The sequence below is a fragment of the Aegilops tauschii genome, chromosome 5 (assembly GCF_002575655.3).
Source record: "Aegilops tauschii subsp. strangulata cultivar AL8/78 chromosome 5, Aet v6.0, whole genome shotgun sequence".
Taxonomy (NCBI): Eukaryota; Viridiplantae; Streptophyta; class Magnoliopsida; order Poales; family Poaceae; genus Aegilops; species Aegilops tauschii.
The window spans coordinates 46,873,837-46,900,981 of NC_053039.3; the positions used below are offsets into that span (position 1 = coordinate 46,873,837).

At 48.1% G+C, this 27,145-nt stretch overlaps 2 protein-coding genes across 3 annotated transcripts; one reads left to right on the forward strand and one right to left on the reverse strand.

Moving 5' to 3' along the window:
* The first annotated feature begins 1,002 nt into the window (after positions 1 to 1,002).
* Positions 1,003 to 9,130, forward strand: LOC109759674 (syntaxin-132-like). Its single transcript, XM_020318504.2, has 12 exons — positions 1,003 to 1,020; positions 5,501 to 5,608; positions 5,717 to 5,773; positions 5,876 to 5,924; positions 6,002 to 6,090; positions 6,195 to 6,268; positions 6,385 to 6,427; positions 7,900 to 7,982; positions 8,074 to 8,155; positions 8,231 to 8,311; positions 8,403 to 8,468; positions 8,670 to 9,130. Exons 1-12 carry the CDS (start codon positions 1,003 to 1,005, stop codon positions 8,814 to 8,816), a joined length of 897 nt encoding a protein of 298 aa, XP_020174093.1. The 3' UTR covers positions 8,817 to 9,130.
* A 7,776-nt stretch (positions 9,131 to 16,906) lies between these two features.
* On the reverse strand, positions 16,907 to 25,079 carry LOC109759673 (uncharacterized). Of its 2 annotated transcripts, XM_045228319.2 has the most exons (3): positions 24,894 to 25,079; positions 23,981 to 24,741; positions 16,907 to 17,696 (listed from the first exon to the last, which is right to left on the reverse strand). In XM_045228319.2, exon 2 carries the CDS (start codon positions 24,669 to 24,671, stop codon positions 24,027 to 24,029), a length of 645 nt encoding a protein of 214 aa, XP_045084254.1. In that variant the 5' UTR covers positions 24,672 to 24,741; positions 24,894 to 25,079; the 3' UTR covers positions 16,907 to 17,696; positions 23,981 to 24,026. The 2 variants fall into 2 exon arrangements, with proteins under 2 accessions (XP_045084254.1, XP_020174092.1); XM_020318503.4 differs by lacking the exon at positions 16,907 to 17,696 and having other exon boundaries at positions 23,897 to 24,741; positions 24,894 to 25,077.
* Positions 25,080 to 27,145: the final 2,066 nt, after the last annotated feature.

Below are 27,145 nucleotides of genomic sequence, written 5' to 3' on the forward strand. Positions count from 1 at the left end.
TCATGCCCAAAAGAAACGACAGAGAAAGAGCAAAAGAAACAAATGCCGACAACGGCGGATCAACAAAAACGAAGAAGCCTCGCGATCGCTGCGCCCACCGGGATCTTCCACTAGGCTCCAAGACTCCGAAGCGCCGGCACCTATCAACACCTCCAAGAAGGATCGCGACGATGACGACGCTGCTGCCAAGGGTTTCCCCCGGTACACGACGAGGCGAGAGGAAGGGTAGTCCCCGACGCCCTCCTGGAAGGCCAGGTGGCACCCACAGGCGCCACCGCGCCGGGGTCGGCCACGCCGACAGGGGTTTCCCCCGATCCCAACCCGCACCTCGGGCGCTCCGGATCCAGTCACCAAACCAACCACCACCATGCGCCAACGCGGTCATGAGGCCCCCACGCCGTCTCACCACGGCATAGCGAAGTGAGGACAGCATGGCGAAGAATCAGAGCCGGGACTAGGGCATCAGCACCGTCGGCACGCGAGCCGGCGTCATCTATTTCGCCCACACGCACGCGTGTGAGAGGGATCGGGATGGAAAAAAAAGAGGTGTGTGGGCATTACTTTTTTTGCCCACACGTGGGTGTGTGGGCTGTTCCTCTGATACACCACACAAAATATGTGGGCAGCCCCCTAACGCCCACATGTGTGGCACTTATGGGCGTTCTTTCTTTGTGTAGTTAGGTACATTGGTATGCCCACATTTCTTTTATATTTTATGGTCTCAAAAATTCATGAAGGAAAATATATTTTTCAAGAATATAAAAAAGGACATGTTTAATGGGTCGCACGTGGTCAGCCAACGTGAAATAGGACGTATCCTATTCTTTGCAGGCTGTGCATGGAATAGTGGAGCCCGTACAAGGAAAGAAAAGAAAATGAAAGGAAAGGAAAGCAAAGCTAGCTAGCACACGAGGCGTACCTCCAGCTAAACCCTCGCCGCGCCGCCGTCCGTATGTTCCTTCCTCTCGCCGCGCCGCCGTCTCTTCCTCCCGCCCCGCCGCCATGAACAACCTACTAACCGTAAGTTTCCTCTCCATCCCATCTGAACCCTCCCTCCTGTTCCTCCTTTCATCTCTTCACGCTGCTCAATTGCCTCGCCGAGGCCAAGCGCACGAGCTTCAAATTCCTCAAGGAACCTTTCGCCAGGAATCGGCTTAATTAGTTGCTCAGATCTGCTTGAGCTCCAAGTAGCAGGATTTATTTGCCCCTCCTTTTAGGATATGCTTGCTCCTTTTGTGTGTGCTATCAGCAGTGGGCTGGTTGCTCTTGTCTGAACCTCTCGGGGAGTTTATTATGATTTTAATTTGTCCTAGCTTTATGCTTAGCAAGCACTCAAGTCTCAAAATTTCATTCACTGTTTGTTTGTTAGGTTGAAAACAACACGTAATGTGATCACATTATATTACTTATTTCAACACTCAAATTAACTTCAGAATGTTCTTTTGGCATTACATATGTGGTCGCCGACTCGCTGTCATGTTCTGATTTTGAAAGTGACATCTCAAATACTCTTTTTGAGCACTTTATCTCTTCTGCTAGCAACATATAAGCTTTAGTAATACTCCTTTGGGACCAGTTAATGCTTTATTTCCGCAACGATCCTGTCCTATTGGTTTGGTTTTAGCTGATGATGAAAGTAGTAGCACAATTGGCACAATTGGCTATAGTGCCAAGTTTAAAAGTGCCGCCCTCGGCGACGAAAACAACAAATTCTTCCATGTCTCGGCTTCCCAACGTTTCCGAAAGAACAAAATTCCTGTCCTAATCGACCAGGGAACAGAGTTTCACTCGCATGCGGAAAAAGCCCACATTCTTAAATCCTCTTACCATAATCTGCTTGGCGTCGCAGTGGATACTAGCTGGAGCTTCAGCCTTGCAAATTTCTACCCAGCCCAAATTCCACAACTTAGACACCTAGATTCCAACTTCTCTGAGGAAGAGATCAAGCGAGCTTTCCTCCAGATGAACTCCAACGCCAGCCCCGGTCCTAATGGCTTCGGTCCTAGTTCCTACAAAACCCCCCTCCTCGCCTTCTTCCAAGACTTAGAGAACCAAACCGCGGAAACTGCACGGTTCAACGGATCCACTATGGTCCTTCTGCCCAAGTCTACTAACGCCCAATCTGCAGACGCTTTTCGCCTTATCGCCCTTCAGAACTGCCCTATCAAAGGCATAGCCAAAATTCTTACCAACCGACTGAAAACTTACATCCCTCTGCTCGTCCATGGGGATCAAACTGGTTTTATCTCAGGACGTTGCATCGCCGAAAACTTCATGTACGCCGCAGACCTCATAAACACATGTCATAAGCGGAAAGCTACTGCGATGGTACTGAAATTTGATTTTAGGAAGGCTTTCGACTCTGTGTCATGGCACGCCCTTCTTCTCATCCTGCAGCATCGGGGTTGCCCCACCCGTTTCTGCTCCTGGATTTCCGACCTACTTACCTCTGGGAAAAGGGCCCCCGCATCGCCTCCCCGAGCGGGGCGACCGGGGGCTCTCGTCGCCCCTCCCAGCCCTCCCCTCCCCCTCCTTCCCTTCCACCGCCGTCGGCCTGGGCCACCGGGCCTTGCCCGCGTGGTGCCGGCGGCGGCGGCCCCGGCCTTTCCCCCCCGCATGGCGCCTCGGCTCGGGCGGACGGCGGCCGACGGGGGTGCTCCTCGGCGACAATGGATCCGGCGGCGGCGCGGCTCCCTGGGCGGCGGAGTGCTGGGTGGCGTGCGGGCGGTGGCGCGGCCGCTTGGCGGCGGGGCGGCGCGGTGGCTCGCGGCGGGCCTCCCCGGCCCAGATCTGGGCCCTTTTGGGATCGATCTGGGTATGGGCGGGCCTGGCCCGGTCTGCTTGCGGCGTCTCCGGCGGGTCGGGGGCGTGACTCGTGCTGGGGGTGGTGGCGACGGTGGCTCGCCTTCTGCAGCGCGGCGACGGGGGCTTCGCAAGCCCGTTTCGGGCTCGGCTGGGCCGGGGGTGGCCCGGTTTGCCCCTGTGCTGCGTCCGGCCGGATCCCGCCGGGGGCGGTGGAGGATGTCCCCTCCCGCGAGGCTGCTGATGTTGCCGCTCCTGGTTCCTGGTTGCGTCGTCTTGTTTCCGTCGGTCCCGTTTCGTTTGCCATGGTGAGACAGCGATGGAGACTGCTCGACCGTGGTGGCGCAAGTTGGTGGGCGGTGTGTTTGGTGGCGCGGGATGGATCGTCTGGGGTCGTGGTTGGTGGGTGGTCGGGAGAAATCCTTGTCGGCAGGGCCGGCACCGACGCGGTGACGCCCGTGGGCGCCGCCGTGCCTTCCTGAAGGGCGTCGGACATACCCCTTCCACCTCACCCCTCGCGTACCGGGGGAAACCCTAGGACATGTCCGGGCAACAGCGTCGTCATCGTCGCGATCCTTCTTGAAGGTGTTGTTTGGTATGCGGCGGTCCGGAGTGCTAGGAGAGTGGTGGAATTTTCCGGTGGGCGCGGCGGTTGCGGGTCCTCATCGTTTTCGTTGATCCGCCGTTGTTGGCATTATTTTCTCTTCAGTTCCTTTTTCGTTTCTTTTGGGCTTGCTTGTGCTGTGGCCCCAGCTAGTGTATCGTGTGGTCGTTGCTTTATAATATAAAACAGGGGGCAACCCTTTTTCGGTAAAGGGCTGTCATGCTAAATGGTGTTCATGGTGATTGGATTAACTGCAGAAATGGCCTGCGCCAAGGCGATCCCATGTCCCCCTGCCTTTTCATAATAGTTGGAGATGTTCTCCAGCAGCTTATACTAACCTCAGCCGCTTCTTGCCCCGACCTTCGCCACCCAATTTACCCTGATCTCCCCCTGGCCATCCTGCAATACGCTGACGACCCGCTCATTATCGCTCATGCTTCACCGAATGCCGCCGTTCTGCTATGCTCGCTCCTAGACCAGTTTGCCTAGGCTACGGGACGGGACTACGAATTAATTTTTCAAAAACCACGTTCGTCCCTATGAACCTAGAGGATGCGATCACCCTTGAAATCGCACAAACTCTGGATTGCTCTGTCTCTTGCTTCCTGCAAACTTACCTGGGTCTGCCACTCTCCCCCGTTAAGCTTAATGCCGCGGCCTTTCAGCCAATCATTACGAACTGCGTTAGTTACCTTCCTGGTTGGTGTGCCAAGCTCCTCTCTCGCGCCGGTCGTCTGGTCCTCATTTCTTCTGTGCTCGACTCGCTAGCTACCTACTTCATGTCTGTGTTTAAACTGCCCAAAAAGATGATCAAAAAGCTTGATGCCATTAGACGCGCGTTTTTCTGGGCTGCCGATGAGTCCTGTTCGGGTGCCCAATGCCTTATTGCTTGGTCTAACATATGTAAACCAAAAGAGTTCGGTGGTCTAGGCATCAAAGACTTATCTTTACAAAATGACTGCTTGCTTATGAAGTTTGCCTACAAATTCCTCTCCACCTCCTCCCACCACGAGTTTTCTTGGGTTGCCTGGTTATGCAAAAACCCCTCCTACCTCACCAAGGCTGTGCAAGCCCAACTACAGACTCTCTCCTCTATCACCTTTGTCCTCACAAACAATGGCCTAAAAAATTTCTTCTGTCACGACACTTGGCTTGCACATGCCCTACTAGCTACTCTTTTTCCAGGCCTTTACTCTCACTCCATAGATAAGCACATCCTAGTCTACCATGTCATGCAGTATGGGCTACTTACGAACCTAACGGACCGGCTAACCACGGCCGCCTCGTGCGAGCTGGATGAGGTGATGTTGTTATTGCAGGATTTTTCTCCGTCTCCGAGCCCCGACGAGAGGCATCTGATCCATGGCGCCGCCTTATCCTCCAAAGCTGCGTATAAGTTGCTCACTCATGAGGATCACGAGCACGATCACGCTGCCTTAATCTGGCGCTCCAAGGCGCATCCCAAACTGAAGCTCTTCGCCTCGCTGCTCTTCCATGGGCGTCTCAACACCAAAGCAAACCTGTTCCATAAGCACATTGGAACGGATGCTATGTGTCCAAGGTGCTCGGTTACCTCTGAGGACACAACTCATCTCTTCATCCGATGCCCTAAAGCAAACCTGCTATGGCTGCAGCTCGGCCTCACCCCGACTGACAGATTCCAAGACCTATGGCTTGCTGAGCTCCCACCAGGTCTCGACTACTCTACATGGCCCGAGGTGCTTCCTGCAATTCTGTGGAAGATTTGGGACTCTCGGAATGCCGCTGTATTCAGGAATGAAGATCACACAGCTCTCATTACCATAACCAACATTTGTAATGATTTTGACCTCTGGACCAACCGGTTCCATGTACCGGCAGATAAGGTGTCAGCCAGATCCTGGCTGACGTACCTTTCCTCACGGCTTGCCGTAACCCTGTAAAAACCCTCTCCTCGGCTTTGGCTGAGCTTTGAGCAATATAATTCAGGTGGGGATCCTCTCCCCCCGGTGATTCCTCAAAAAAAAAAAAAAAAAGAATTCATAACAATCAAGCTAGCGTTCGTGCAGGTGCTGCAGTGCAGTACATGTTCTTCTAAACACTCCGATTTTGCAGGATTCCTTTGAGCTTCCCCGGCGGGATTCCTCAAGAGATGAGGGGGATGTTGAAATGGGAATGCATCAGATCGACGCCTCTGATAATTTAAAAGGCTTCTTCAAGAAGGTGCATGCTGTTTTGGAAACTCTCTAGTAGTCAGTAGTCTCTGATGTTATTTGTCCATTTTTGCACTTCAGATTAATGACATGTGATGCTGCTTTCATACACACACAGGTTGATGAAATTGAGAGCCTAATAGCTAACTTAACGAGTCTCTTGACTAAGCTCCAGGTCCAACCCATTCTAATTTCCTTATTTCTGCTTCTGCATATGCTTCTTCTCACATATTGATTCTCATAGTAATAATGGAAACTCGTGTGCCTTTGCTTGCAGACTGCAAACAAGGAATCAAAATCAGTTACAAAAGCAAGCGCCATGAAAGGCGATAACTCCAAGCTTTATATAAATGAGATGAAAATTTCGCTTTACTTAGTCACGCACAACAATACATTTTTGTAGCAATTAAGCAGAAAATGGAGAAAGATGTCGATGAAGCGAGGAAAATTGCTCGTATGGCCAAAACAAAACTTGATGAACTCGAAGATGATGTCTGTTATTCTTCTGTCCTAGCTGTATCCGCATCTGCATAGCATAAACTAAAAGATTGACATGCTTCTAATGGTTTGCTGCTTACCCCTGTGCTATGCCACAGAACTTATCTAACAAGCAGAAACCTGGATGCGGGAAGGGCTCTGCGGTAGATCAATTAAGGGAACATACCACTGGGTAAATTAAATTCACTGTCGATTTATGTTTCCAATCTCTTGCCTGCATGAATTAGCCTCTCTTTTTTTGCGCAAATGTAGTCCTTAGTCACTTTGCTTACTGATTGATCTCTACAGAGCAGTGAAGAATAATTTGAAGGAACAGATCGATGATTTTCAGGTACTATTTTCCTCTAACTTGAATTTCCAAATTGACATGTAAGTGATGATTTTCCTATTATGTCTGGGAATAAATAAAATTTTCCTCCAATGCCTAATAGTAATCTCCAGATACACACACAAAAAAAGTTAAAGCCAGTGCATATTTCTATTTACTAGTCCCTCCGTCCCAAAATAAGTGTTGTGGCTTTAGTTCAAATTTGAACTGAAGGCACGATACTTACTTTGGGACTGGTCTCCGAAGATTCTTTTTTAGAAAAAAAGGATGACCCCTGGCCTCTGCATCTGGGAGATGCATGCAACCACTTTATTAATTATTCACAAAGACCTTATAATACAATACATTAGTATGTCTGAAGCTGTCATCTTGGCAATATCTGTCGCTACTCCTATCCACTGATTAAGGGGTGCAGAAAGTGTGAGCCCAATAACCAGACCTCTCACCTAGCCTAACATCTAAAGCCGGAGGCCTCGACCAAGCCACATACCGGGTCTGGAGCACAAACCGGTCCGATGCACCCTCATATAGGTCGTCACCGCTGTCTTCCATCAATCCATCTTCAGTGCAGGTACCAACCCATCGATCTTGCAAGGCCCGCCATCGATGCCCCCACGGTGCCAGACAGCGCCTCCTCCCTATGGGCATTAATCATCACGCATCCGTCGCTGATACTTTGCTGCGCCTCGCCGCCAAGACTCCACGACGTCGATGTGTCATAGGGAACGCCGCTCCACCACAGAAGCAGTCCACTGGTCCCTCGAGCTTATGCACACCTCCAAGAATGATGCCCTCAAGAGGGGTATGACACATGAGTGTCGCAGTCATCCGATCGACTGATCTAGGGTTTCCCCCGAAGGTAGCGGATAGGGATCAAGAGCTTCTCCACGACGATGCCTTCAAGAAGGGGACGACGCAGAAAAACACCGCCATCGTCGGCCTTGGCAACGTGCCAAGAGTAGGGTTTTCACCCGGATCCGCTCGAGGACCCTCCATCCAGCATCGTGTGCATGAGACTACCACCGATCACCGCCGCCGCGCATGGAAACATGCCGCACGGGCCAGATCAGATCTGACCGGAGCAGGCCCACCATGCCGCCGCCGCAGTTCCGAGGTCAGATCAGATCTGACCCGCGCCGCCGCGGGAACGCAACCAACGTGCAAGGGGCCGCACCCACCGCGTCACCGTCCTGAAGAGGATGCCGCCGTCGATCCCCGCGCTCGCCCGACTCCGCCGCATGGCAAGACGGCCCCACACCGGCCCTCCTGAGGCGCGAAGAACATGGCCCTGCCTCCGGCCACCGCGAGGGGCTTTGCCCCAACGGCCCCGGCCGGTGGCGAGGGTGGGGGGAAGGTGGTGAGGCGGCGAGGGGAAGGAGATGGGCGTCGTCGCCCCTGATCTCTCTGAAGATGGAATAATACAATGTAATCCTGCAACTATGCGAGTGATACGGTGTTGTTACCCTCTGATGCAGGTATTGGGAGAATCAATCCGGCAGGAGTACCGGGAAGTTGTTGAAAGAAGGGTATTTACTGTAATTGGTAATCACCCTGATGAACAGGTACAGTTGCAACTTTTTTCTATGGATATTAAATTTGATATTTCTTATTTTATTGTTTATCTTACATTGTGCCTCCTTTATTACGTTGGAACCTGCAGACAATTTAATTGAGACAGGGAGAAGCGAGCAAATTTTCAAAGATGCGGTTCAACAGCAGGGGAGAGGCCAGGTATATATGAGTTATAACTTGGTCATTATTTGGACACTTGTGGGAATCTCATTAGGATGATTTTCTATGTTGCAGATATTGGATACTGTTGCTGAGATACAGGAGCGGCATGATGCTGTAAGAGATCTAGAGAGGAAGCTTCTAGAGTTGCAGCAGGTTACGTTTCATTTGCATGAGCTCTTATGCAATTTTTTAAATAGTTGACACCATGCATTTGTGAACACATTTCCTGGGATTTGGCTTGTAGATATTCCTGGATATGGCAGTATTGGTTGTGGCCCAAGGAGAGATGACAAATGACATAGTAACACGTGTAAGGCGACCAACTTGTGAAAACAGCTTTATTCTACTCCCTCCGGCCCAAAATAAATGCTGCTGATTTATCACAACTAACTTTGTACTAAATCAGCGATACTTATATTTTGGAACAGAGGGAGTAATAAATAGACCTAACCGGCTTTGTCATAAAGCAAGCTAACGACTGTGATGCTGTCATTTTGTTTGTTTCTACAAGATTTCAAAGGCTACCGACTACATACAGCAAGGTTTGGATGCTCTCCAGAAGGCAAAGCGGCTACAGAGGAACTTGAGAATGTGCATGTGCTCCGCCGTACTCGTTCTCCTGCTGATAGTGGTTGTCGTTGTGCTCACAGTTATCTAGCCAGGGAAGAAGTAACTCTTGAGCACGACCTGAAACCCAACATCTCGGCGCGGCAGAATATTTTTTTTCGACAAATGAAATATATTAATATCGCGAAGATACCAATTACACCCGGCCTCTGTATCAACAAGATGTCCAAAGACATCAGGGATACACATAGCCAAAAAAAAGAAATAAAGAAAAAAGACCCTGCCATGGTGATCAATCACTAGCAACAACACTCTAACCACCACCGAAAACAACACTCGGATTATAAAAGAGGTTCTCCAAAAGCAACGCCTTCAAGAAGGAAACAATGCACAAGCGTTGTCGTTACCCGATCGAAGATCTTGAGTTTTCGCCCTGGAGAAAGTCTGAATTCACACCAAAACAATGCTTTCAACAAGGTCATTGCGAGGATAACCAGTAAAGGCTAGACCTTGGGTTTTCACCCTGGGAATCGAAACTCGGTACTCGAGGAGCACCACCAAGTTTGCAATCCTCAAGTGTTGCTGCCCCCGTTTGCCGAGGCCGCTGTTGCAAGGCGTGGCAAAATATATATATCGTGGTTACTGTTTTTTTCCTGTTTACAATAAGAGAGCGTCCATCTAGTATGAGTTCTAAGTTTGTATGGCCAGGTCCTGTACTTGGAAGAGTTTCTTTTGAGTGACGAAAGGCCCCTCTAACACTGAGTTATCTCAAGCGTGCCTACACACAGTACAGGTACAGGTAGAATGCCAGTACAATGCATTCTCACAAGCCGGCATGCAGACACACAGATCATTGGAGTGACATGCCTCAAGTATATCATCCTTTGTCAGCTTGTTCTTTCTGTCTAAGAAGCAACTCTATTCCTGAAAATGAACACCGTAGTGGTACTGCACTATATATAATCTCATTCAGTGATCTCTGTACAAGACAGCAGTAACAGGGGAAAGAAAATACTGGAACTTCACTTGCCCAGAGTGCCAGATATGCCTAAGAATAAGCGCGGCAAGCGGAGACATAAAATTACTTGTTTCAGAGTTCAGACACTTGGCGCCAGTCAACCGAGATATAGTCTGACTATTTATCAGATACACCACTGTCATGTCCTTGCGGTAAATACGTCAAGTGTGTAAGCCCAGCTTTGAGCACCACTCATCATCATCCATCTGAGAGAATACGAGCATGTCCTTCAGCAATAAATCATCATTTCAAATCTGACATGCAGGTAACAAGATGGAAAGGGCACCTCTAAATCGAGGCTTTTGGACCTTTAGCATGGTGTAAGCAGGTTATTCAATCAGTACATAACAAGGAAATGAAAACAGTTCCATCGGTTATCCTGAAACTAAACATACCATCTCCCGCAAAAGAAAAGAGAAGAAAAGAAGCTAAACATACCGTGTATATAGCCCCACCAGACGATCGATTTTTTCGCACTCACTCTCAAAAAACATTCCTGGTAACCTGATCCTTCTGTACTAACACCTTGTGTAAGAGGATAACAATCAAACACGAGGAAATCCATAAAAAAATTACAAGATCGTGACGGCTTGAATTTAAATGTTGAACTATTTGCTCCTGGTTAAGCAGTTGCCTAAGAAATCGGTTAGGCCCGAACCTTCAGAGTCATCGGTCGTTATTGCACATAGATCCAGATTGAGATTGGCTTTTTAGCTCCCGAGGGTCGGGACACCCTCTTATCTTGACCGTTCTCTATGGTTGTCTTGCCTCGTGATCTGAAGCCCCGGCCTGCCATGGCATTGTGATTTGCAGTGCTGCGATTCCTTGTGTTTGCCAACTGACGTGCATGGGGCAGGGCCACTGTATGCATGCACATGGACCCATCCCATCACTGTCATCTCCCGTGATGTGTGAAGCTTGTTCTCACGTGACAAGCAGTCTTAAGAGATGAAGAAAAGAGAGGAGAGAGAGAGCATTTCTTTTTCCACTGCCACAAGCAGTCTCTTTCACGTTGTGAGAGGGTTTTTTAATTAGAGAGGTGCTATGAGAGAGAAGGGAGAGAGGTATTCTGTCAGAGATACAAGAGAGAAAGGAAAAAGGTGCTGTACATTTAGTTATCTGTGCCGTTGTTTTATCATCTACTAGCAGCTAGTAGAACAGGATCCTACATCGGGCCTGTCAACGCTACAGTGAGCTGCAACCTTTGTCAGGAACCACTATGGAAACAGGTGCCTACAGCTACCGCATTAGAAGAATTAAATAAGCTGACAAAGCTGCAAATGGTCTCGTACTAGTCAGGCCCAACACGAATCTCAGCTGGACTGGGCGGCCAGATAAGAGGGTGCCGGGACTCCCGGGAGCCACCACATCTTTCCGCATAACTAAGTCATTAACATAAGTTTAATCGGTAAATTGGAGTTGTTTGCACCATAATTCAGCTGGGAATCCATAGCACATCAGGTACTGGATATGGTTTAGAATTGTTCAAGAGGAATTTAGGCATAGGAAATAAATTGAAGATTGGCCTTAAATAGGAATACAGCCTAATATACACTTGATTTCTCACAGAGTTGCAAGTGGCAGAAGGAGAAACACAGTATATTTTTTCTGATTGAAACAGGGAAAAACTATTACCCAAAAGACACCTTAGATCTTGGAGCATGCTACCTCCTTTCACAAAGAATGGTTTGATCCGGCTGAAGGTTTTGCTTGTAAACTTAGGGAGCATGTCTACAACAACTGTGAGGAATTAAATTGTAAACATCCTTAGGTGGGTATATTCTCTAAGATGCAATCTGAAGAAAAAATAAACCCCTCATGCTCACAAATCACTGAATGGCTAGACAGGGGAGTAGACGCAACATATTCCAGTTGGCGAATTCAGCCAGGGGACTACAACTGTTAATTTTGCTACATACTGCCGGTTCCGGGGCGATCATTTACTTGTGAATCACAGATATATCTTGTTCCAAACATAAGTGCTAGTGCTGTATCCAAACTCTGAATTTCAGGCAACGGAGCACAAAAACATGTTCAAGTACAGGAATCATTCGCTCCTATTCCAGTTGGCGAATTCAGCGAGGGGACTAGAATCGACGCCACATATCAAGATGGCAAAACTAAACAAGCAGAAACTGTAAATACATGCATATATATCTATCTATTTTCCACTTCCATGTCACGGCTCTCTAAATTGATTAGTTGCCCTTGTATCTCACCAGCTCCCATATGTTCAGTTCAACAGTTACCTGTGTCCCTCTCCCTCTGTATTTCCCAACCAACATCACACGGTGGTCACCGTCGTCTCCAGGAAGGAAAAATCACCAAGTGAAAACATTTTTTTTCTTTCAAAAAGTGAAAACGAAATGCACGAAGGAGACTGTGCGTGCACCGTCTGGACCATGGATGTCCAACGTGCCTCTTCTGTTATCCAATTATTAACACACTATAGGATACTAGATAGATTGTATAAGTAAACTGCCGCAGTTTCACCAACTTGATCATACGGAAGCTGAATATAATTGACGTACTGATGTCTGATCATACATAGGAAATGTCGAACACTACATCAATGACGACCACAATTCAGGCTAAATTACATACATCTATAGACCCCATTACGCGATGCAAATATACCAACTAGTACTACTATAGTCGATCGAGTGCTCTCTGGTTAGCTAGGTGCCCTGGCATTTGCAGGGGCCACTGCTTTAGTTAGTACAATAGTACAAATCCCAGCGGTTTCAGACCTAGTACACCTGAATCTATGTCACCAACCGTGTCGCTCTCAATTGCATGTGGCCACCCCCAGCCCAGCCGATCAAGAGTGTGGTCAGGTCAGGTCAGGTCACTCTTGCATCCAAAAATCCGGCCTGACCAAACTCACAGGTCACAGCTGAACCCCGGCGAAATACATTCATACATGCTGCAATTCAATGAAAAACAATGGCTCACTCCACACCACAAACAACATGAGCGAGGGATGCATAGATATATAACTCATGTCTGAAGTCAGATAATCATACTGCAGGGAAATGAAAAGGTCCAATATATACATCAAAGACGGCCACAATCCAGGCGAAGTATATAGCCCACATTACACAAATACTACTAGCTAGTATAGTCGACCCATCCAATTAACACTAGTAAATTCAGACATAGCGCACTCCATCAATGGTCATAGCATAATGCATACTCTACTTTCTTATTGGGCGAATAGCTCCCATGCGACGTCGTTGGTGTGAATTGTCTCTCATGCGACGTCGTTGGTTGTAAATAGCTCTCATGCGACATCTGCGTTGTAAAAAATAGCTCCCATGCAACACTGCTGCCTAATCCAAAGACACATGTTTAAAACTCGAATCAAGTGAGCGGGACCCACAGCGTGGGACCCACTAACTTATCCAACTCAGCATTGGTCAGGTGAGCGGGACTCACAGCATGGGACCCACTAACTTATCCAGGTCAGCATTGGTACAAGAGGACACCGAGCCGTGCCCCGAGCCGTGCAGCACCCGAGCCCATCCTCCCCCCCCCCTCCCCGACCGTTGTTGTTCTTCTTCTCCGGCGACGATGCGCAGCAACGCCGTTCCGGGCCGCGACCTAGCAATGTCGAGCTCCGCTTCAGCCTCCCGCCGCTCATGGCCGCGCTATGGCGCAGTGCCCATGACAAGGTGCCCTGCATGCCCACGTATCGCACCCCTGAAGCGGCTAGTCACAACGACCGACAAGAATGGCAACCTTGGGCGGGAATTCGTGAAATGCGAGAGCAAACCAGAGCAGGGAAAGGTGAGATTTTATTTCTCAATATGCCAATTTTGGTTTTTGTCTCCCAATTTCATATTTGCCCATTTTTCATCGGATTTGGGATTTAGGGTTCATCTTTCCGATTTCAAATTGAAGCAATGCACCCATTTTGAGTGGCTAGATGAGTACATAGAGCGGATTCAACTGGAGGGTGCATCAAGGGAGCTTGATTTACCGTTGGAGGCGGAGAAGTTGGGCAAGTTTGGATCGGGCGCGTCTGGATCTGGGGCCCCTGGATCTGGCAATTCCATTGGGGGCGCCCATTCCATTGGTGCTACTGTGGGGGATGCAGGAGTGACGGCAGAGCTGAAGAAGCTGAACAAGCAGATGAAAAAACTCATCGAATTGCAGAAGCAGGGCAATTTGATGGGGCTGATGGCCGGACTTTTTTATGTTTGTGTAATTGCTCTCGCATTTGTTTATGTGATGATAATTAGTCGTAAGTGAATAGATTGGGCATCATTTATAATCGTAATGATATGGATATTTGAATAAAAGTGTTGCGCTGTACGAATTCGGCATGTCTTCTCCACTCTGTTTCGGCCCCGTTTTTTCAGTTCTTCAGTTCGTCATCAGTTTCAGTTTCAGTGGTAGAGGGAGAAAAGGAAAAAAAAGGTTCGTCCACAGTTGCCCGAAAAGGCCAGGCCCATATAGAAGTTAGGCAGGGCCAAATAGAACATATCCAGGCCCATTGATAAAAGAAGTGTAGCTAGTGCAAAAAAAAAGTGCACACGGTCATTGACATCGATATATCTTTTCGGCTTTAGGTTATTTCACAAATTTTAAGTTTCCTGCAGTCCCCTTTTTTGAGATAACTCATCTGATAATTATTTGAGCTATTTTTATGCATAAGCTATCGTGTCCGATGGCAGGGTCCCATGTTGTTTCGGCTAAAATAAAAGGTTGGTTCTAGTTAGCAGTCTAACTTGCAGTCTTTGTGAACCAAAAAAGTTGCAATTGTTTGGTTCTAGTTTATTTCAACCAAGCATCATTTTTAAATTTTTTTGATTTGTGCTATGGTGTTTTCAAAGTTTTACTCGTGTGTTTCAAACAAAAAGGTTGTGCCCCTCTCAAAAAAAGAAGACATCTAGTGTGCCCCTAGTAGCATCTCCTTACAACATAGAGGGGCATCCCCTTACAACATATAGTGCATAAAACATAAAAGGAAGATAATTAACTAGACACGTGCTAACAACAACTTATATGATTGGATCATGTTTTAGTGCATTTTTTAGTTCACATGGCCACATAAATAAAATGCAATGGAGAAACTTTAGGCCCGAAAAAACATTAATAGATAACACGATAGAGGGGCATCGGGTACCCTAGTAGCATAGTTAGATAGAACATATAGAGGGGCATCCCCTTACAACATATAGTTCATAAAACATGAAAGGAAAATAATTAAAACTAGATAGATAGAAGACACGGGCACACACGCCCGAACCAACACAAACACAAGCTAGATAGATAGAAAGACTCGCACTCGAACAACTCCTTGGCCCCTCCTCCTTAGCCGGCGCCCCTCACTCGTCATTCTCCGGCATCTGGTAGGGGAGGGTGTGCATGCCGTTGGGGTGAGGGAAGATGTGGTGGAAGTTGGTGAAGATGTTGTAGGTCGTGAACGCGATAAACTCGCATCCACACCAGAACACCTCGCCGAGGAGGTGGTGAGCATTGTAGGGGTTGGTGAAGGTGACGTAGAGGCCGATGACGAAGCCGTTGGCGTTGCCATCGTACTGCTCGTGGAGGTGGAACATGGGCGGAGTGCCCGGAGGGAGGTGGCAGTAGCCGGCTTGGAGGAAGAAGCGAGCCAGCTCTCTAGGGCCCCTCCACCTTGAGATGGCCCGCACCCTCAGGCTATTCTCGACGATGACTCCGGCCGGGTACTCCCTCTCCGGCACGGTGCGAGGGCGACGGTAGGTAGGGCCGTTGAACTGCATGGTGGCTCGAGTGGTGGATTTGGCTCGAAAAGAAGAAGCGGAGGAGGCTTGAGAGATGAGTGTGAGAGGGATGAGGAAATGGTGCCCTTTTATAGCCGCGTTGCAGCCGTGATCAATGTGTACACGGTGCCTTCTCGATCGTTTTCTCTTCTCCGTTCGTACTGGCATAAGTAATTGGCGGCATTAATTCAAAAACGGCGGGCAGAGCATCCAAAGAGGCACGGGCGGCATAGGCGAGATGCATCGTTTCGTGCACTTGCATTGGCGGTGACGCCGCGTGGGAAACAGGCCCGTTCATCCGCGCGTGACACTGAAAAAGGAGCTGCACCACTGACGCGTCCGTCTCGTGTCTCGGGTTCAAACATGCATTTGTTAAAATAGCTTAGATGCGACGTACCTATACGCTGCGCCCCTGCCGCTGCTTTACTGCGTCGATGCGTGCATGCAAGCCCGCATGCAAATGGCTAGGCTGTGTCACAGCGTTCACGAGTACAGAATAGCTAGGCTGCGATGTTGCATGGCATGCATGGGACAGGGATGGCCCACATGTCATTGACCCTCTCGCATGCAGCCCACCCCCCTCTCGACGGCCCTGCGCACGCACGCCAGGCTCTGCCGGGCCCGATCCACTCGGCCCAACGGTCACTGAGATGCTCCCCCGCTCAACGTTATCTGTTCGTCAGAGAGAAAAAACGGTGGCCAATCAGATTGGAGAATCAGGGCTCCCACGGATCGCCCCCGTGGAATCCTTCTAGAAGGCCTATCCGACGGCCGCTGTTTGGCGTTAGGGTTAGATCGACGGTGGACGTTTGGCGCTAGGGTTACATGGGTTTTGGAGGCAGTCAACGGAGTTTTGAAAGGTTTGATCGAACATTCAAATGTGTATAACTAATTCAAAAAAAAATCTAAAAAATGAAAAACCTGCGCATATAGTCTTGTTATGTTACATAGTTATGATATAAAATGATAAACTTGATCTAATGATCTTTGCATGAAAAAACGTTCACAAATTGGACTATCTCGATTGAGGTTGCATAGAGTTCAAAGGAGTGAGAAAAGGGTTTGAGGTTTTGAAAATGCAAAAAATCAAAAACCTCACCTTAGCTTCATTTTGGAGTGACTAAGGAGGATCTGAAGTTATTTTTGCATTTTAAATTTTTAAACTTGTTTTATTGCTGACTTTGTATTAAAGGGTGTTTTTTCAAAAATAAATTAATAATATGAATACTTATTAAAAAAAAAGGTGAGACTTCGTATTGATCCTATATAGGTATAATATAAGCTAAGAAAATCTTTTTTTGTGATTTTGAGAAGGTCGAAAAAAACTTGCTTAGAAATGGGGTCGTTTTCCCTTACTTTGGAGCCTGTTTGGACAACATTTTCAGTGACTATGAGTTGGACTTCACAAAAAGGGTTGGATTTATGAACTAAAGTGCATAGTAGTACATAAAACAAATGCAACATCATAGAACAAACAAATGAACTCCAAAAATATTGGAGATAGGTTCAAATTTGAATTTCGGTTCAAATTTGAATTTTATTTCAAGTCAAATCAACATCATAGCACATAAGTTTTCACATGAAAAAACATAAGTTTTCACATCGAATGACAACAAACATAAGTTTTCACATCAAATTTGAATGATTTCGACTCTATTTCTTTTGCTTCTTTCTACCACTCGATTCCTTCTCCTTTTTTCCACCGTTTGGTTACACGGCGCATAGTTTGTTGATGCTGATGCTCTTGCTTTTTGGCCCCTTGGTTTTCTTGCCAACTCCACTAGGCCCCCTCATCTTTTGCCCCTCACCATGTCCCACTTCTTCAGTTTGCACTTCTGCAGCTTGAGTAGATGGCACACATTGTTCAACTACTTCAGTTTGCAACTCAACACTTGGCAACACAACCTCCAAACATGGCAACACAGCTGTTAAAGCAGATTTGCATGGCAGCACAATAGTTGCTTCATCTGCAACAGTTTCAGATTGCCCTAGCGCCTGCAAAACAGATTCAGTATGCATCACATCGTCCAAAACAGAAACACTTAGCTCATGTTCAGCAGTAACAGTTTCAGTTTGCTCCATATCTTTGTCACCAAACATTATCTGCTTAGTGCTCTTCCTTCTAAAGCCATTGAGTCTTGCTTTTTTCAATGGCCAGCACTGTTCAACAAGAAGAGGTGGGGCTTTTTCTGCACGCTTCCTCCTAAAAAGTAAAGCATTTCACTTGGTTAGATACTAGAACAAGTAGCAAAATCAAAAACTTGCAAAAACAGTAACATAAACATACTTTGGCCTCTGAGGAGTGTAGATGCATTTGGATTAACCAACTCTGTGCCCAAGTACCTCACACAACTTGCACCTATTTTTGTTACCTTTTTGAGCCCTTTTGGGCTTATCATTCCTTTTCTTTTCCTTTTTCCCCTTCTGAAAGATCGTGGATGTCGCCTAGAGGGGGGGGGGGGTGAATAGGCGCTTTAAAATAATTACGGTTTAGGCTTGAACAAATGCGGAATAAACCTAGCGGTTAATTTGACAAGCACAAAACCTACAACAACTAGGCTCACCTATGTGCACCAACAACTTATGCTAAGCAAGATAAACAACTAAGTGATAGCAAGATATATGACAAGAAACAATATGGCTATCACAAAGTAAAGTGCGTAAGTAAAGGGTTCGGTTAAGAGATAACCGAGGCACGAGGAGACGACGATGTATCCCGAAGTTCACACCCTTGCGGATGCTAATCTCCGTTTGGAGCGGTGTGGAGGCACAATGCTCCCCAAGAAGCCACTAGGGCCACCGTAATCTCCTCACGCCCTCGCACAATGCAGGATGCCGTGATTCCACTAAGGGACCCTTGAGGGCGGTCACCGAACCCGTACAAATGGCAACCCTTGGGGGCGGTCACCGAACCCGTACACTTTGGCAACCCTTGGGGGCGGTCACCGGTACCCGTCAAATTGCTCGGGGCGATCTCCACAACCTAATTGGAGACCCCGACGCTTGCCCGGAGCTTTACACCACAATGATTGAGCTCCGAACACCACCAACCGTCTAGGGCGCCCAAGCACCCAAGAGGAACAAGCTCAAGGGCACCAAGCACCCAAGAGTAATAAGCTTCTCAACTTGTAACTTCCACGTATCACCGTGGAGAACTCAAACCGATGCACCAAATGCAATGGCAAGGGCACACGGAGTGCCCAAGTCCCTCTCTCTCAAATCCCACCGAAGCAACTAATGCTAGGGAGGAAAATGAGAGGAAGAACAAGAAGGAGAACACCAAGAACTCCAAGATCTAGATCCAATGGGTTCCCCTCACATAGAGGAGAAAGTGATTGGTGGAAATGTGGATCTAGATCTCCTCTCTCTTTTCCCTCAAACTAGCAAGAATCCATGGAGGGATTGAGAGATAGCAAGCTCGAAAAAGGTCAACAATGGGGGAAGAACACGAGCTCAAAGGATAAGGTTCAATGGGGAAGAAGACCCCCTTTTATAGAAGGGGAAAAATCCAACCGTTATGTGCTCAGCCCGCACACGAGCGGTACTACCGCTCTGGCGGAAGAAGCAGGGAAAAGGAGCAACCAAACATGAACCTTGGGGCGGTAGTACCGCTTATAAGCGGTACTACCGCGCACCCCAGCGGTACTACCGCTGGAGGAGCAGAACACAGGACCAAAAATGCAGCAGCGGTACTACCGCCCGACCGGAGCGGTACTACCTCTTATAGGCGGTACTACCGCCCATCAGGGCGGTACTACCGCTTATAGGTGGAACTGCCGTGCCTTACTGCCGTGCAACTACTGCAAAACTCGACACGAAAAATGCAAGACCCAAAATCGAGGCGGTACCAGCGCGGAACCGTAGCCGTACTACCGCTTATGGCCATAGGCGGTACTACCGCTTTGGACAGCGGTACTACCGCTTGGGGTGATAAGCGGTACTGCCGCTCTGGACGCGGTACTACCGCTAGGAAACCAAAACTGCCATAACTTCTGCATATGAGCTCCGAATTGAGCAAACTCAAGCTTGTTGGATTGAGAAAGACGAGTAGCATCAAAACAGCATAGTAAGAAGAGGCAGGGGAGGTATGCCAAAAAAATAGAGGAGTGAAACCTCCAACCGAGAAGAACCGGCATAACTTCCAACATCGAAAACATCATAGAAGATGCGAGTGAACTCCGTTTTCGATGAACTCGAGCTTGTCATCAAGATGACCATAAGCTCCAAAACTCACAAAGAGAAGAACCAAACAAGAACCAACAAAGATGATGCAAGGATGCAATGGTTTGAGCTCTCTATGAACGATACGATCAAGCTACTCATCGAGAGCCCCCCTTGATAGTACGGCAATCGATCCTATAACCCGGTCTCCCAACTACCATCATGAGACCGGTAAAATAGAAAACCTATCAAGAGCAAACCTTTGCCTTGCACATGGTCCACTTGAGCTAGATGATGACGATCTTGACTCCCTCAAGTTGGACCACCTTTCTTGGTTGTGTTGGCTCGATGAAGACTAGTTGATTGCTCCCCCATACTCCACTATGGGTGAGCCACTCTTCCGCACATCTTCACCAGTCCATTGTCACCACAATGGACGGCAAGCTTCAAGCATTTGATCTCATCATGATGCTTCACTTGAACTTGCGCACCGCAACATCTTCACAAGTCCATTGTCGCCACAATGGACGGCAAGCTTCAAGCATTTGATCTCTTCATGATGCTTCACTTGAACTTGCACACCGCAACCTAACCCCACAAAGAACTCTCACGAAGATCATGGGTTAGTACACAAAGCGTAATCGACAATGCTTACCACACCATGGGATCGCTTGATCCCTCTCGGTACATCTTTTGCGCTTTGTGTGTTGATCAACTTGATTCACTCTTGACTTAGTCTTGATCAACCTTGACTCTTTCCAACTCTCTTCATTTGGATGATGTCTTGAAGGTAAACATGAATAATCACACCATCTTCTTCTTCAAGACATGCTTGCAATAAGCTCTACTCTCACATGACCAATCTTTGGATAATTCCTTAATAACACCTTGGTCACCACATAAACTCCTTGAAACCAACACATGGACTTCAAGAAATGCCTATGGACAAATCCTTCAAATATAACTCAAGGCAACCATTAGTCCATAGAGATTGTCATCAATTACCAAAACCAAACATGGGGGCACCGCATGTTCTTTCACCTTCTTACTACAACCACCTTTCTCAAACCAAGCTTTGAATCTGCTCTGTTTTGGCCTCCCAGTCTTTCTTCTAGTGACAGGGGGACACAAGGTAAATTCTATTTCCACCTCAAGCCACTGAGATTGGTCAGTCAGTGCAGGAATTGGACTTGCATATGCAGCTTTGAATTTTTGTACTGAATAATACTCATGCAAATATGGGTGCATATTTACCTGGGTTTAGATGCCAAAAAAAGTATGGAATGCTCACATGGTTTTCCAGTGTGTTGCCACTCTTGGCAAGTGCACTCATGCAACTCAGTATTTACCACATGCCTCTTGCCACTCTTTGTATCTCTAACTTCAGCACCCCACAAGGAAGATTTCTCAACAGATAGATGTGAAAGATTTCTACTCCTGTTGACCACCTGTTGTACCACTGCTGGAAGCTTGTCCCCTTCCAAAATATTAGCAATTTTTCCTCTCAACTCCCACAAACGCATGATCATGATCCTTATTTGGTCCAGCATGTCATGCACAGGCAAGTCTTTCAAATTCTTCACTTTGTTGTTAAAACTTTCTGCCAAGTTGTTATTGATATGATCACATTTTATGGCAGTATTAAAACCTGATCTATACCACAACAGAGAATGGTGCGTGTTCAACCATGAAGCAAATTCATTATCACTACATGATGCCAATATCTTACCAAGGTGATAGGAATGTGTCTGTCTGGTGTAGGATCTTGCTGCTGGCCACATGCGCCCAAATTCATCTCCCCTGAATTTTTTTATCAGATTCATCCACATATGTCCAAAGCACTCCCTCTGCTCAGCATGGGGGAAAACATTTTTTACTGCATTTTCCAACCCTTTACATGCATCTGTGTGGATGGCCAAAGGAGATACTGGCCGGCCCTATGCATCTTTTCAGTTGCATCATGAACCATATCCATGATGCCTCTGTCTCTGATTGAAACATTCCTATTGCAATTGGGAACATCCGGTTGTGTCCATCTAGAGCATTGCATGCAACCAACTGACCATTCCATTTTCCAGTCAAAAAAGATGAGTCTATGCTCAAATATGGACGACAACCTGCTTTGAATCCATCTATGCAAGGCTTCAAACACATAAAAATCTTGCTGAATAAAACCTTGCCATCCTCTGTTACCTCTGTATCTATCTCCACCACACTTCCAGGTGACCTCTTCTCCACCTCTGCTTTAAAACTATACAACATCCTAAATGTATTTACCCAGTCACCATATAATGATTTCATGGCCCTTTGTTTTGCTTTCCACACTGTGGTATATTGCAGCTGGATGGGGTACAGCTTCTCCAAGTCAATTTTAAGCCTCTTTGCAGTAGTGTTTGGAGTCTTGGCTAAAATAGGAGTAATCTTCTCTGTAACCCAAAGCTGTGATGTCATCTTTGAAACTCTCTGTGAAGTGGTCATACATGTATGCTGGTGTGGTATTTGATTTACCCTTACTGTACTTCCATCAGGTTGTAGTCTGGCAGACAAGTACCATTTGCAAGGATTGCCACCACCATCATAACCTTTGCACCGAGCATAAAATTTCTTTCGATCAGTCCACATAGTCTTGGCATCAAACTCTTTTTTCACTGCATAGGTCCTGAAAGACATCCTAAACTCCTTCATGCTTGGCCACAACTTTCCCACCTCAATAACTGGGTTCTCTTTGTCATACAAACAAACCAACTCATTATCATCTGCATCATCCACATCATCTGCAGCCTCTCTCATCAGCTCTTCTTCATCCTCATTTGCATTTCTAGGGCATGTGTTACCATCAGCAGGCAAAGAACTGTCATCCTTCTCCTTATCTTTGTCATCAACTTGAATGCCAAACATTTCGGCCATATCAATGTCAGATATTGGTGTAATGACCAAATCTGCTTTTTCATTCAACTCTACTACATTCCAGTCAACAACAATCTTCCTAGCACCATGGGTTCCCTCCTCTCCATCTGCATCAATCCCTGTATCTTCAGCTACTACAGTCGGTACAGTCAACAATGCCAACATCTTCTTTTGTGAAACCCACTCATTATCTTCCACCTGTGCAGCCATCTTTGATGGCACATAACCAACTCTGGAATGAGTTTGCAGATCAATTAGCTCAGCATAAAATGTTACTTGTTTGCTTGCCCACCCTTCTTGCTGATCAATTTCAGCAACCATGGATTCTCCATCTTCAATTCTCACATATTCACCATTATAGTTATCGAAACGTTGCAGAGATACCTCTTGTTCTGGACCCCAAACAATACTCTCCCCAATTCTCTCCACCAAATTGCCCACGGCCTTCTCCTTCATGCTCTCCAATTCCTGGGGATCAACATCTGCAAATTCGACATCCAACCTCACGGTGGTATCTCTATCAATGTCTTGGACACTGCCATCACTGAGCTTGGCTTTACAGGGAAAAAAATCCACTATAATTGTGAATGTGGTGGCAGAACCTGAACCTCCCCTGTTTTGTCAATGGCAGGCAGCGGCAGCAGTGTAAGCGACAGTCACTACCAAATCGAGTTCGATAACAGCTAAAATAGAAAAGAGGGCGGCATTACCGATTTGAAGCACTGTCTCCTCGCTCCATCTCATTCAGCCCCCGCGCTCCTATCCAATCGAGATTCTAAAACGCCAAGAAACAGGGGCAGCATGAGGCCACAGATTTATCCAAAATTCTGGGGAATGGGACTAGAGTTTGGAAAATACTCACTCGCAATAGCCGCTGCCGAGAAAGGCGCTCCACCATCGGGCGGGCCGCGGAGAAGAAACAGCCCCCGGATCCGATCGAGATTCTAAATCGCCAAGAAACAGAGGGGCAACATGAGGCCACAGATCCCCCAAAATTCTGGGGAGTGGGACTAGGGTTTCAGGCTCACTCGCAATAGCTCTGCCGCTACCGAGAAATGCGCTCCACCACCGCGGAGAAGAAACCGTTGCCGGAGAAGATGCTTACGGCGGCGCCGCTCGCCCAGTCCAGCACGGGCGAGTCGAGCACGGTCACACAGTCACCGGTCGAGTCGTGGACGGTTGACTCTTGACTACGTGGCCCTAGGTGGACCCCACCAGTCAGAGCACATAACCCCCGGTGTCCTAACCGAACCTCAGCCTAACTAACAGCCAACTAGCCGCGTAAGAGACGTCGCATGAGAGCCATTACAACCAACGACGTCGCATGAGAGACAATTCAACTCAAAGATGTCGCATGGGAGCTATTTGCCCCTTTCTTATTCCTTAGAACAAGCTAGGTACTCATCACTTCATCCGTACCTCATGAATGCGCGAACTGATCGATCGGCTGCCTACGCCCTGCTCATCAGTTGTCCCCTCCCAGGAGGAGGCCCAGGAAGCAGATGAGGTCGCCCCCCGCGAAGATGACGATGTTTGCCGTGTAGAAGATCCTGGCGATGATGCATCCTGGGTCGACGGCGAGGAGGAGGCGGACGGCGGCGGCGTACATGAAGTGCCCGACGAAGGTGACGACGAGCGCGAGGTAGGCGAGGGCGCGGTGGACCCAGCGGTCACGGCACGGGAGGTGCCGCGCCAGCGCCGCCGCGGCCGCCTGGAGTAGGGCGCAGCACAGCATCCCGAACCAGAGGGCGCTGTTCTCGGCGGCCTGCGCGTCCGTCCACTGGACGCACCGCAGGACGAACGGGGTGTGCATCCAGACGAACACCACACCCAACCAGCTTGAATATGATGGATGGATCCATCGATCGATAATTCGGAATGTGCAGAAACCAGCCAAGCGGGTGTAGTTACGTAGTCCGACCTGGGTGGAGCAGACTTGGTACTGGCCGACTGCGTAGGCGGCCGCGTGGCCCGCGGCGAACGAGAGGAGGGTGCCGCAGCAGGCAGTGAAGAGCGCCCATCCACTGGCCCGCTGGACGGCAGCCGGGATGGTCTCCTCCTTGGGCACGGTCGCAAGCAGCGGATCACGGATCTGGTCGTTGCCGTCCATGGTGATGGTGGAAGGATCCAACTCCAAGCTGCTAGCAACGATCGGTTTAGTTGCTTGTTCAGTTTCCTGTCTGCAAAAGAAGCAAGAAGAAAGATTTCAGTGAGAAGATTCAGAGAAGAAGACGGTTAGTTGGTTGGCTTAATTTCAACTGGTGAGAAGATTCTAGTGAGTAGATCCGACGAGCTAGTGCCTCTGCCTAGTGGGGGAACGGGGACTACTCACCGCACTTCTCGGATGCCTTGCCTTGCTGTGCTTCTTTCTGGAGTATAGTCTTGGTCGCAGACGGAGCTTTAATTTATCCTTGGATCCGATGCGAGAGAGAGAGAGAGAGAGAGAGAGAGAGAGTGAGAGGAGAGTGAGCGGCAGTGACGATATGACAGGCACAGGAAACAACCGGGAAGCTGCCTATCTGCATTGCACCCAGCCAAGCGCGTCTGCCATCTTTGGCAAAGCGTCATTTCTTTCTTTGCTATGGCATGTGGAGAAACTAATGCGGTGGGTGAAATTGTATAGTACTAGCAGTCAGTGAAACCCAGCTAGCTCATTTTAGCCGCGCACTAGTTTTTTCAACTAGCTATGGTGGCTTCTACTCGAGTAGCATACGCATATGCATCTTGCATCCGCCCACATGCACGTCATGTTCTGTGTATATGGTTTAGAATTGATCACCAGGGATTTTGCCACAGTAGGAAATAAATTAAAGAATGTCATTAAAGGGAAATAGGGCCTTAGAGCATCCGAAGGAGATCCCTCAAAAGTCATATTTGAGGAGGATTTTTTTGTTCTAGGGAATTAAGCATCATGTAAGAGGTGGTATGCGGTGGTGGGTCGCAACGACGATCGATTCACTCACAGTAGCTTGATCTATATGTTTTGGTTACAATTCGAGGGATACAATCATGATGAACAGAGGAAAGGGATAAGGGTTTGGGTTGCCGCCGCCGGTGCCTCAAAAGAGAAAAAAAGACTACTCCCTCATATCCATATTACTTATCGCTTAAATGGATGTATATAGCACTAAAATATGTCTAGATATATCCATTTGAGTGAGTAATATGGATCGGAAGTAGTAGCTATTGTAGTTGTGATCAAAGCGTTTCTTGCAATGCCACGTGCCGTGCCCTTCAAACTTGCAGATCTGGCCCTTCTCGCGTTCGTGGTCACCGCAGTCACCAAATCCTTGGCACGACCCACTACCAGAGCCACCACCGCCGGGATTGTCGGAGTAGCGGGCGCCTGCGTTGTTGTTGCTGTAGCCGCCTCCTCTGCCGCTGTTACCGCCACCACCATGGCGGTTTGAGTTACCGCGACCTCCACCCCTCGCCGCCAAATTGGCAGAGTGGAAGGCGGCATTCTGCGCGGCGATCCGAGCTTCAGCCGCGAGCAACAGAGAGAAGAGCTAGCTGAGACCGATCGGCTGATCGGTGATGGTGCGGGTGGAGATGGCCGAGACGAAGCCGTTGTAGTCGGGTTCATGAAGAAGACCTTGCAGGATGTGGGAGATAACGTCGTCCTCATCCAGAGGCTTGTCAGCGGCTGCCAGCTCGTCGGAGATGCTCACCATCTTGGTGAAGTAGGCCGCGGCCGACAGGTCCCCTTTGCGAGTGTGTTCGTTCGCGGAGTGAAGCTGTATTACCCTCGCCCTCGACTGCGAGGCGAAACTCTGTAGCAGGACGTTCCAGATCGTGGCGGTGGTGGTGTAGGAGCTGGCTTGCAGTAAGACCTCACGGGAGAGCGATGAGATCAAAAACATAAGGATTTGCTGATCTTGGTTAACCCACACAGCGTGCTCGGGTTTTGGCGAGGACGTGATCTCCTTTTTGCCGGAGACATCCTTCTTCGAGAGGATCACAGCGGGAGGCTCCCTGATCGAGCCGCATGTGTGTCAGGACTTGTGCGTTCCAGACTAGGAAGTTCTCTCGGGTCAGTTTTTCGGTGATGATGTGCCCGAGAGAGGCGAGGGAGGGCGAAACCATGGCGACAGATGAGGAGGAGCTCGACATGCTAGATGCGGTGGAAAAGATGGGCTCTGAATAAGCGTATGCTTCTGCAAGGACGCCCTTCGTGTTAATAAAGGCCGAAGCCAGGAGAAATACATAGGCAGTTTAGGCGTGGATTGATCCCCAAGATCATATCTCAACAGCCCAACAGATTACTTTTTTTTTTTTTGCGAATAGCCCAACAGATTACAACGCACACAACCTACTATATACGGTTTATATACATACTGTATATTGTACAATGCTTAACACATATGGATCAGGTCGAGATGTACTGATGATGAGTGACTGGTGAATATTATTATGCCAGCTGCGATGATTGATCGAGTGCCCTGCCCAAATAGTAAAATTACACGGTTCCGTCTGCTACCAGCAACTGGGCAGCCAATTAACTACTGACACGTCGTACCATATATTAAATATTGTGTTGTATACATAGTTTCCACTATTTATGAAATATTGGTATTTCAGTAG